The sequence below is a fragment of the Sciurus carolinensis genome, chromosome 4, assembly GCF_902686445.1.
Source record: "Sciurus carolinensis chromosome 4, mSciCar1.2, whole genome shotgun sequence".
NCBI lineage: Eukaryota > Metazoa > Chordata > Mammalia > Rodentia > Sciuridae > Sciurus > Sciurus carolinensis.
In genome coordinates this window covers 53534670-53547585 of record NC_062216.1, presented here as the reverse complement: position 1 = coordinate 53547585, position 12916 = coordinate 53534670, and the positions used below count along the sequence as shown (strand labels likewise).

The window sequence follows — 12916 nt, the reverse complement described above, 5'->3', positions numbered from 1 at the left end:
ACATCATGTTAACAGAATGAAGAACGAAGACTAATAATGATAATAATGATTATCTCATTAAATGCAGAAAATGCATTTGAGAAAATTTCACATGGTTTCATGATAAAAGTTATCATCTTATTAGGTTTCAGGATATAAAATTCACTATCATTTCTACCTACAATGATTAAGAGAAAAAAGTAATGAAGAAAACATTTCTACTTTAATATAACTATATAATTACTGTGAATAAAGATAGCTAAGGAGATGAAAGACATACATTATTAAACTATAAAACATTGACAAAAATGATTTAAAAACCCATAAATAAATGGAAAGATGGACTGTGTTTATTGATTGGAAGAATTTATATTGCTAAAATATCCATATTACCTAAAGAAATCTTTGAATTTAATCCCATTCCTAAAAAAATTACAATAGCATTTTTCAGAGTAATAGGAAAAGTATCCCAAAATTTGTATAGAACAGCAAAAGATTGCATAGCCAAAATGTCTTAAGGAAATAAAATCAAGGTGGAAGGATCATGCAACTTGACTTCAAAATACAGTAAAAAGTATAGTAGGTAAAAGAAAATGACAGTGTCATAAACCACATTTATAGAAGAATGCCTCTTCTTGGTCTCCTTCCGAAGTCAAATGAATTGAATGCCTCTACTCATGTACATTTAGGAGAAGGAAGAAGGAGGAGGAGGAGGTGAAGGAGGAGGATCATCCAAATCAAAGACAAGTGAGGTATATATTTTCTTTTTTTTTAAAACATATATTTACCTTTTTGAAGATTTGACTGAGACCCACAGTAATAAAATTGTGAATAGCAATTTAGTTTGTATTATGCCTTATTTACTATTTAAAACTGTATCTGGGTCACTGAGTGTCAAGAAATCATTGTATATTAACTGTAACACAATAAATATTGCTATATTAATTTTCATATGATTTAGCAAAATATAGAAAGTTAGAAGCTTTTAGATGCATAGAAATGCACCAAAATGAATAGAATACAATATACTTAAGAAGAAAACAAATACTTAAGAAGTAAACGTTTTAAGCAAATAAACAGATTTGACTATTTTGAGGTTAAATTTTTTTTATTAACTTACGATTTGCAATGTAAATAAATGTTTTTTTTTAAATAAAAATGTTTCAAAGAAAATATGGTAACATATTTTAAGAAAACTTTTTAAAATCTATTTTTGTGATATTTAACAATATTTGTTGTTGTCATTAAATATTTCACAAAAGGTATACAAGCATGAGTATACCAAAGAAAAACTTAAAAATATCTAGGTTAAAAAAAAAAAGAAAGGAGAAAAAGAAGAGTCCTTGCAAAATTGAAATTAAGTAATTTGTTTTTTATTTTTGAGGAAACATAAAACTGTTAATAATAGTGGCTGAACCATTTCACATTCCCATCAACAGTTTCCAATTTTTCCACATTCTTGCCAAGTTCATATTTTCTCTTCTTTCTTCATTTCCTCCTTCCTTTCTCACCCTCACCCTCTCTGTCTTGCCCTATTTTCTTTTTCAGAGGAGTCATTCTCATGAATATGAGGTGGTATCTCATTGTGGTTTTGGTCTGCACTTCCCTAAAGATTATTAACACTGAGCACCTTTTCCTATGCTTATGGGTTTTTGCATATATATCTTGTTTACAGAAATGTTCATTCAAATCCTTTAGTTATTTTTGAATCACATTATTGGTACTTTCTACATTATTTGGCTCTGAATCTCTTATCTATTATTTGAAATTAATTGTCTCATATTGTATGGGTTGCAATTTTACTCTGTTAATATTCTGGGTAGATAGCCAGGAGAACTGAAGGCAGAATCTCAAACGAAATTTTGTTCATACTTGTTCACAAAAAATATCATTCACAATAGGTAAGAGATGGAAATAAACCAAATATCTACCTATGGGTGAGTGATAAAGACATGTATACATGCAGGGAATATTTTTTAGCCTTAAAAAGGAAGAACTTTTGACAAATGGTACAACATGGTGGACACTTGAGGACATTATACTAAATAAAATTAGCTAGTCACATGATGGAAAATACAGTCTGATTCCTAATTGTTAGATTAGTTGCCTACAGTAATCACATTCATTGAGACAGAAAGAATATTGGTTGCCAAATTTGGGGGCAATGGGAAGATGAGGAGTTGTTGTTTCTGAGTTTCAGTTTTACAAGAAGAAAAGAGTCCTGGAGTTGGATGGTGGTGATGGTGGCACAACAATGTGAGTGCGTTTAATTCCACCCAAATGTATGCTTCAAAACGGTCAAGTGGTTCATTTTGTGTTTTGTGTATTTTCCCACAGAGTGTTACTATAAACAAATTTTAAAAATTGAAATTATGCAAGCCCAATGTAATATTAATCCATATAAGGAAAGTTCTCTCCAAGTTAGCTCTAATATTTTTCGATTTATAAGCTCTGTATTTATAGAGAAAAAGTTTTCTGTCTGGTTGTTTATTTAATCTCTGTAAACCATAGGTTTCTCTGAGAAGCACAAGTATACAAAAGTGAATAAATGGATTTTTAATTGCTTTTCCAGGGACGTTTTGTAGTTATAATTTTTGTTTATAAACCAATGAAAGTAATAAAACACAGAGAGTAGGTCCTCTGTTTCTGCAATTTCCACATATGCAGATTAAACCAACCAAGGAGTTATAATATTAAATATATATATATATATGTATATACATATATATATACACACACACATATATATGTATTCTCAACAAAATCAGTTGTTTTTTTTTCCTGTCCTTATCCCAAAACATAACAGCACTGTTGACACAACAATTTACATAGTATTTGCATTTACAATGCATGAGGTATTATGAGTAATCCAGAGATGATTTTAAGTATGTAGGGAGATGTTTATAGGTTATATACAAGTACTACCCATCTTATTTAAGAGGCTTGAGCATTCGCAGATTTTGGTATCCATCTTAACCGTTATGTTACACCTGAATACAATTTAAATGTCGAGCTTTTGGGGAAAGACCCCCGTGCACAGAAGTGCTGGCCCCAGTAGGCTTTGCCCAGTGCAGGGGAGATGAGAATGGCACCTCTGGGGCTACAGATGACCGGGTGCTGCAGTCCACAGTACTGGACCCAGGCCTGGACAGAGTAGCCACGCCCTCCAATCCTCATGCTGTTTGGCTCCGTTGGAATACCTTTGACCCCGCCCTGCAAAAGCCCAGTAGTCAAAGGCCACGAGATACAGGCGTTGCCTTACAACCGCCACCACTGTGGCCAGGCCGGTTAACCACACAATGCTGTCTCTCCTGCTTATCCTCTCAGGCCTGGCTTGGCTGACCTCTGCCGGCCAAGGTAAGTGAAGGGTACAATCGGATCCGAGGGCAGCCTTTTGCAGTACCACTTGGCAAGGTGGGCTTCAATCTCCTGACTCCAGAAAGTTCAGCCAGACTGGTGAAGGATGCAGCAGAGCCAAACCTGTTTTGGGCCTCTGAGCCTTGAGGGCTCCTGAGCCCTGGTGGTTGGAGGGCTGCGTGCAGACCTGGGCACTTGTCCCTATTTATGTGACCTGCATAAGACGCGCATCTCCTGGGAAGGTGAAGGAAAGAGAAAGTCTGCCTGGGGTCAGAGACCCTGGGATGGGGTCTCCCATTCAGGGCTGAGGTCAACAGGCCCCCAAGTGTCTCTGGATAGTGGTAGGACAAATCTCTCGCTCCTATAGGAGCTTCTATCTGGAATCAGAAGGATATGGTTTGCAGCTTGGGGTGTTAGTGAGTACTGGGGCTTGGAAGTTTAAAGGGTGAGGAAGGGAAAGAGACAAGTGAAGACTGAAGTTGCTGCTCCTCACTGGGAACGTTGACATGTGTTTTTTCTCCCTGCAGTCTCTGAAACATCACTTCTGCAAATTATGGTGCCAAAGAAGATCGAGACAAGCAACAACTATGAGGATATTACAGAAACGCATGTAATTAAGAAATGTTTTATAAAATTTATTGGTGGTTTACTTTTACTGTACTATGGCCCAGATCAATTCATGTACATACCTTTGTGAAATTCTGTTTGTGTCTTAATATATCATGCTAAGGAGTGTTTTAGTTTGAATGAGAATGAGTGTTTGGTTTTTCTTTAATTTTTTAGGTAATATATGAATCCTATGTAACTATTTTAAAACAGAAACTGAAATACAAAACGAAACAGTGCTCCAAATTTTTGTAATACAACATTAAGCGTACAGTTTCCTGGCCTCTTACAAAATACATACATTTAAATGTATAGTCTTAAGTGAGGTCATACAAACATTGACCTTGTACCATGATTTTTTAAAATTCATTTTTATTGTAAACAAATGGGATACACCTTGTTTCTCTGTTTGTACATGAAGTAGAGGCATACCATTTGTGTAATCATACATTTACCTAGGTAATAGTGTTTGATTCATTCTGTTATTATTTTTCTCCCTTCCACTCCTCTTATCCTTCAATACAGTCCCTCCTTCCTCCATTCTTGCCCCCTCTCACCCCCCATTATGTGTCATCTTCCCCTTATCAGCGAGATGATTCGTCCTTTGGTTTTTTGATATTGGCTTATCTCACTTAGCATGATATTCTCCAATTTCATCCATTTGCCTGCAAATGCCATAATTTTATTATTTTTTATGGCTGAGTAATATTCCATTTTATATATATACCACAGTTTCTTTATCCATTCATCAATTGAAGGGCATCTAGGTTGGTTCCACAATCTGGCTATTGTGAATTGAGCAGCTATGAACATTGTTGTGGCTGTATCTCTGTAGTATGCTGATTTTAAGTCCTTTGGGTATAGGCCAAGGAGTGGGATAGCTGGGTCAAATGGTGGTTCCATTACAAGTTTTCTAAGGAATCTCCACACTGCTTTCCAGAGTGGCTGCACTAATTTGCAGCCCCACCAGCAATGTATGAGTGTACCTTTTCTCCATATCCTCGCCAACACCTATTCTTGCTAATATTCTTGATAATCACCATTCTAATTGGGGTGAGATGGAATCTTAGAGTAGTTATGATTTGCATTTCTCTTATTACTAAGATGTTGAACATTTTTTCATATATCTGTTAATTGCTTGTAGATCTTCTGTGAAGTGTCTGTTCATTTCCTTAGCCCATTTGTTGATTGGGTTATTTGTATTCTTGGTGTGGTTTTTTGAGTTCTTTATATATTCTGGAAATTAGTGCTCTATCTGAAGTATGAGTGGCAAAGATTTTCTCCTACTCTGTAGGCTCTCTCTTTGCATTGCTGATAGTTTCCTTTGCTGAGAGAAAGCTTTTTAGTTTGAATCTATCCCAGCTGTTGATTCTTGCTTTTATTTCTTGTGCAATGGCAGTAATGTTAAGGAAGTCTGATCCTAAGCCGACATGTTGAAGATTTGGACCTACTTTTTCTTCTATAAGATGAAGGGTCTCTGGTTTGATTTCAAGGTCCTTGATCCATTTTGAGTTGAATTTTATGCAGGGTGAGAGATAGGGGTTTAATTTCATTCTGTTGCATATGGATTTCCAGTTTTCCCAGCACCATTTATTTAAGAGGCTATATTTTCTCCATTGCATATTTTTCGCCCCTTTGTCTAGTATGAGAAAATTGTATTTATTTGGGTTTGTGTCTGTGTCCTCTATTCTATACCATTGATCCACATGTCTAGTTTGGTGCCAATACCGTGCTGTTTTTGTTACTATTGCTTTCTAGCATAGTTGAAGATCTGGTATTGCGATACCCCCTACTTCACTCTTCCTGCTAAGGATTGCTTTAGCTATTCTGGGTTTCTTATTCTTCCAAATGAATTTCATGATTGCTTGCTCTATTTCTGTAAGGTACATCATTGGGATTTTAATTGGAATTGCACTGAATCTGTATAGCATTTTTGGTAGTATGGCCATTTTGACAATATTAATTCTGCCTATCGAAGAACATGGGAGATCTTTCCATCGTCTAAGATTTTCTTTAATTTCTTTCTTTAGTGTTCTGTAGTTCTCATTGTAGAGATCTTTCACCTCTTTTGATAGATTGATTCCCAAGTATTTTATTTTTTTCGAGGCTATTGTGAATGGGATAGTTTTCCTAACTTCCCTTCCTGAAGATTCATCACTTATGTATAAAAATGCATTGGATTTATGAGCATTGATCTTATATCCTGCTACTTTACTGAATTCACTTATGAGTTCTATAAGTTTTCTGGTTCTAAAAGTTTCTGGAATTTCCTGGTTCCTCTAAATATATAATCATGTCATCAGCAAATAGGGATAGTTTGAGTTCTTCTTTTCCTATTCGTATCTCTTTAATTTCCTTGGTCTGTCTAATTGCTCTGGCTAGAATTTCAAGGACGATATTGAATAGAAGTGGTGAAAGAGGGCATCCCTGCCTTGTTCCAGTTTTTAGGGGGAATGCTTTCAGTTTTTCTCCATTTAGAATAATCTTGGGCATGGGCTTAGCATAGATGGCCTTTACAATGTTAAGGAATGTTCCCACTATCCCTATTTTTTCTAGTGTTTTGGGTATGAAGGGATGCTGTATTTTATCAAATGCTTTTTCTGCATCTATCAAAATAATCATGTGATTTTTGACTTTAAGTCTGTTGATATGGTGAATTACATTTATTGATTTCCGAATGTCGAGCCAACTTTGCATCCCTGAGATAAAACCCACTTGATCATGGTGCACTATCTTTTAAATATATTTTTGTATGTGATTTGCTAAAATTTTGTTGAGAATTTTTGCATCAATGTTCATTTAAGATATTGGTCTGAAATTTTCTTTCCTCCATGTGTCTCTGTCTGGTTAGGTATCAGGGTGATATTGGCTTCATAGAATGAGTTTGGGAGCATTCCCTCCTCTCTATTTCATGGAATACTTTGAGGAGTATTGGAATGAGCTCTTCTTTAAAGGTTTTGTAGAACTCGGCTGAGAACCCATCTGGTCCTGGACTTTTCTTTGTTGGTAGGCTTTTGATGACTTCTTCTATTTCATTACTTGAAATTGATCTATTTAAATTGTGGTTCAGTTTAGGTAATTCATATGTCTCTAGAAAGCTGTTGATGTCTTCGAGATTTTCTATTTTGTTGGAATATAGATTTTCAAAACAGCTTCTAATTATGTTTTCTATTTCAATTGTGTCTGTTTCCTTGTTCATTCTGAATTTTAGTAATTTGGGTTTTCTCTCTCTTTCTCTTTGTTAGCGTGGCTAAGGGTTTATCAATTTTGTTTATTTTTTCAAAGAACCAACTATTTATTTTGTTAATTTTTTGTATTGTTTCTTTTGTTTCAATTTCGTTGATTTCAGCTCTGAATTTAACTATTTCCTGTCTTCTACTACTTTTGGTGTTGCTCTGTTCTTCTTTTTCTAGGACTTTGAGCTGTAGTGTTAGGTCGTTTATTTGTTGATTTTTTCTTCTTTTATTGAATGCACTCCATGAAATAAATTTTCCTCTAAGCACTGCTTTCATAGTGTCCCAGAGATTTTGATATGATGTTTCTTTGTTCTCATTTACCTCTAAGAATTTTTAAATTTCCTTCCTGATGTCTTCTGTTATTCATTCATCATACAATAGCGTATTATTTAATCTCTAGGTGTTGGAGTAGTTTCTGGTTTTTACTCTGTCATTTATTTTACCATGGTTTTAAATGGGAATATATAAAAAAAAATCTTCATGTTTATATAGGCATCCATATGTACGTGTAAAACCTTCAGAAAAAGAACATTAGTGTCATTTAAATCTAATTATTATAATGAAGTATGTACATTACAAAATTAAATCTAGACAGCACAAAGAATTGTGAATAAAGTAAATGTCCACCTTGGTTCTAAAGACAGTAAATTTAAACTATGTGAATATTCGCATATGCACGTACACATTTATAATGATCATTTGAGTCTATAGACTTTAATAGCTTATATTTTATAAAACTTTTGACATGTACATAGTTTCATAAAGCTTTGATAATCATCTGCATAGGATCAAAGAATAAGCAGTTAAGTCTTTTATGGATATGTATTTCAAAATATCTTCACTTTTTTCCAAGTAATATAATGACTCTTACAGAAATGACATACTACCTTAATAATTGTTTCATAAGTCGTCTCTGAAATTTGGTGTTTACAATTTTTTTGTACTTTTGTTTTTCTTAATTATTTTGCCTATTTGGTTCATTTATTTAATATGTAAATCTTGTGCATTGCCTTGCCAAGTTTTATGAATAGCTCCCTGGAATTTTACAATGGATAATAGTCAACCTACAAATCAATTTTTGAGTGAAATGAAATTTCAATAATATCAAGCTAATTTATGAATGTGGTATTATTTTTCTATTTATTTGTCTTATTTAATTTTTCTCTGTCATGTTTTGTATTTTCAATTGTAAAATAGTCTGTATATTCTTAAGGTTTGCTCATGCAATGCAAAATGACATTTTTAAAGTTTATTTTCCAATTGTTTCTCTCTTGTTTTATAAAAATAAGCCATATATTTTTGTATGTAACTGTAAATATTAATACTGCAAATAGGAATTTTAAATAGTTACTATTAGTATTAGGTTTCTGTTTCTTTTGACTTTTTATGTATTACATATTATTTACAAGAGAACTTCATTTTTTTTCCCTTTTTTCCTATCCTTAGGAATTTTTCTTCCCTTTTTTTCTTTTTCATTTCATAGGTAATGATGAGACACTCCTATATGTTATTGAATATCAGTTAATAGTTCATCTATTTCATCCATATTTTTTTCTTTATTTTGTACTTTGATTTTCTTTGGTTGTAGGGAGAATTTCAATGTCAAGAATAAAAATGACATTGACTGTAGGTTTAATAAATGACATTTATTAATTTAAGGAAAGTTTTATTTGCAGACATTATGTATACACTGTGTGCATCTTTGATGTAGTGAGTCAGCTTTCCATCCTGGGCCTAAACTTGCATTAATCATGATATATTTTATATTTGTTGGATTTACTTTGCTAATATTTAAGACAGTATTATAATCATGAGAAATATTTTTCTTCTGTAAAATATAGTTGTCTGGTTGTAATATTTGGTTTGTACTGCCTCTGAAAATTTGTTAGGGAAAGCTTTTTCTGTATTTCCAGATTTTTTTTAAGATTTATCATTTTTTTCCCTTATTTAAATGTTTATTGCAATTCACTCCTTAGGCCTTCTAGACCTGGAGCTTACGTTGTTGGATCTTTAATTACAAAGTCAAATTCTTAATATACTTCGACTTAAAACTACCCCCTTTTTATCTACAAATGCCTTTTATTTATTTTATGTTTTTGATTCTTCCCAGGTTTTCTTTTTTCATTTTTCCAACTTATTTTGTTAAGTCAACTTCAGTCATGTGTCAGTTAGAGGGTCTGTTTATTGTTACTGGGAAATGGAGAATGGTATTTAGAATTCAATGTCTGTATGCAGAGCATGCTGATGATTCCTACGGGGTGTCACTGCTTCTACTATCACTCTATGCCCAAACCAGAAAAATGTGTGTACACACACAAACACACACAAGTGTAAGGTTTGATAACACAAATGTGTTAAACGGGCATGTGTGCTTACATAAAACTTTTAAGTTCATATTGATGCTAGGAACAGTGGCACACGCCTGTAATCCCAGTGGCTGGGGAGGTTGAGGCAGGAGAATGGCGAGTTCAAAACCAGCCTCAGCAAAAGCGAGGCACTAAGCAACTCAGTGAAACCCTGTCTCTAAATAAAATACAAAATAGGGCTGGATCAATTCAGTGATTGAGTGCCCCTGAGTTCAATTCCCAGTACCTGCCCCCCAACAAAAAGTTCATTTTGATATATCCAATCTCAGTATAAAATTACAAGATAAATTAGAAAAAAAGAGGTGGGGAAGATATAATATACAAAAAATAAAAAAATTAAAAGCAATGAGAAAGTAGGTTTATGCTGTAATATAATACATTTCATTAAGCAAATATATATAACTTTTGCAAATAAAGGTTATGATATTTTATGAAAAAATAAAATTAGCTACAAAAGTTGTCTTTTAAATATGTTATGAATAGGTTGAAATTTGAAATGATGAAAATCCAAATTATAGAATATGAATCCCCCCAAAACAAGGAAATGAGAGTAAACTAATATCAGAGAAAACAGATTACAGAACAATGACAGTGCCCAGATAAATTATGTAATTTTATAATGATAAATATCTTAATTGATTAAAGGCATTGTAATCTGAAAACTACTCACATGTAATAAGAACATATGCCACTGAGAAAAATGAATGGGCAAATGTTTGGGTCATTGTTTTGGGAAAGATATTTCGAATATGACCTCAAAAGCAAAGGGGAAAAAAATGAAAATTGACAAACAGAATGACATCAAACTTCAAAGCTTCTGCATAGCAAAAGAAATAACCAACAGAGTTAAGAGAAACAAACTAGTGAATGGAGAAAGCATAAGCAAACTGTTCTCTGACAAGGGATTATTATTATTATTTTTTTAATTTGAAAAGTTACATTGATAAAGTAGGTTTTTATGTCTAAAGTATTTAGACAAACATAAATGGGGTGGGGCACAGACACTTCCTTACTCGTTGACAATGGAAATATTCATCAATACTCTTAACAAGGGATTATTAATATCCAGAATGTATAAGGAGTGCAAACAACTTGACAGAAAAAACAAATAATCCGATTAAACAACAGACAAACGATCTAAACAAATTCTCCAAACAAGATTTACCAATAATCAAGTATGTGAGAAAACATTCAACATCACTAATCATTGGGAAATGCATATGAAAACTATAATGGTATTTTGTTTCTCCCAAATTAGTTGGCTATTTTCAAAAAGACAAGAAAATGACAAATACTGGTGAGGCTTTGGAGAAGGTGAAACTCTCATATACTGTGAGTGGGAATATAGTTTAGTTCAGCCATTATGGAAAAGAGTACAACAGTTCTTTGAAAACTATAAATAGAGCTATCATATGATCCAGTATTTCTACAACTGGACATATGTTCAAAGGAAAGGAAATGAGTATTTTGAAGAGGCATGTGCACTTCCATATTTGCTGCAGAATTATTCACCACTACCAAGATGTGTAATGAACCTAGGTATTAATCAGCAGATGAATGGAAAAGGAAATGTGATATACATACAAAACAAAATAAAATACATTCATAAAAAAGAATGAATTACTGTCATTTGTGGCAACATGCATTATGTAAAGGGCATTATGAAGCTGAAATAAGTCAAACACAGAAAAATCACATACCACAATCACTTATAAGGGGAAGCTAAGTAGTTGTTTTCATAGAAGCAGTAGGGAGAAGGTGTGGAGAGAGGATGGTTAACAGGCACAGGAGTGTAGCTTCAGAGGAAGAATAATTTGCAATGTTCTACAGCACAGCAGCATAATTATGGTTGACAACAATTAATTACATATTTTAATATAGCTAGTTCAGAGGATTTGGAGCACTTCTGACATAGAGAAATGGTAGATATTTAAGATAGTATGTATACCAGCTTTCTGGGATCTTATCATTTCACATTGTATACATATATATTTAACATACTTCACCTCACTTCATAAATTTGTATAATTATTATGTGTCAGTTAAAAATTTGAAAAAGTAAATGAGTCAAAGTATAGAAGTAAAAATTATGCCAATTTAATTAAATTTAGTGATTTGACCTCTACTCTCAGTAAGAGATAAAAAATATGACATAGATAATTAGTAGGGATATAGCTTACTCAGGATACTAATAGCCACATTGACTTCCACTAATGTATAGAAAATTGGAAATGGGTATTTAAATGCTATCAGATTTATTTTCTGTAATTATCATCATAGTTTGCCATTTGTTTTAAAAATTTGTTTTTAAAATTGTTGGCATTTGTTTTGAAAATTTTCCCTAAGTTCTCTAAGAAATTCAGTATCTCAGTAAGTTCTTCCCATAATTCTTCCAGCCAAATTGTTAAAAGACTTTACAAAATATTCCAGGAAAGATAAAACATATCTTGTTTACGGAATTGTGTGTAAATTCACTAATCTCAGTTTTTAAAATGTATTCATATAAAACATATGCAGAGGACAAATGAAGTTTAAGAAATGAGAATTATAGGTTCATAGGTTCCCTCACTTACAAAAATATGAAAACTTTGAAAATAGCAAACATTGCAAAACATTGTGAGCAAGTAGGTTATTTCTCACTGGAGGGAAGGATAACATCATACTAGAAAAAGATTCTTATATCAACTCACTACACTGACATATTTTCAAAACTAAATAAATGTGTTCAGAAAGAGAAAATAAAACCAGAAGGAGCATTCTAGAAAATTACTCATTCATTTACATGGATGTGCACACCAAATACACACATTATGTGACTAAAAAAGGGAAGATCAACAGGCTTAAAGTGGTTTAAATGAATCTAAACAATGACAGCAATAACAAGCCCAAACTATAGTGAATGCATACTTCATAGTTATCTATAGTGAATATGTAAAAAAGAGAGTGGAATCAAAGCATACTCCTAGAGCATATCATCAAAGGCATGATAGCAAAAGAGGAAAATATCTGCCAAAATGAACAAAATGGAAATAGTAGGTCTTTACCTATTACTATTAGTTTAAATGTGAATGGAATAAACTCTACAATCAAAAGATATAATGTGTCTGCATTAATCAAAAAGAAATCCATGTATGTGTTACCTGAGACTCACTTTAGCTTTAAAGACACATACATGCTGGGTGGTAACTCTAGGCAGGTGGGCATGACTGCAGGAGGTGGATCACTGGGGTATGCCCTAGAAGGGTACATTTTTCCTCTTTTTTCCCCTTCTTTCTCTCTCCTCCCCACCACCTTTTCTGCTTTCTGACTGCTAAGAGGTGAACACTTTCCTCTGCTACTGCCCTTCCGCCATTTTGTTGTGCCCCAAATGAT

General features: G+C 33.2%; 1 protein-coding gene across 1 annotated transcript in view; it reads left to right on the top strand.

Annotated features, from left to right (window-relative positions):
- The first annotated feature begins 1912 nt into the window (after positions 1 to 1912).
- Positions 1913 to 12916, top strand: part of LOC124982703 (A disintegrin and metallopeptidase domain 3-like) — a 100417-nt gene continuing 89413 nt past the window's right edge. Inside the window, exons 1-3 of the mRNA XM_047549667.1 lie at positions 1913 to 1916; positions 2993 to 3262; positions 3864 to 3946. Of these exons, the coding sequence (XP_047405623.1) occupies positions 1913 to 1916; positions 2993 to 3262; positions 3864 to 3946 (357 nt within the window). The remainder of the gene's footprint in view (positions 1917 to 2992; positions 3263 to 3863; positions 3947 to 12916) is intronic.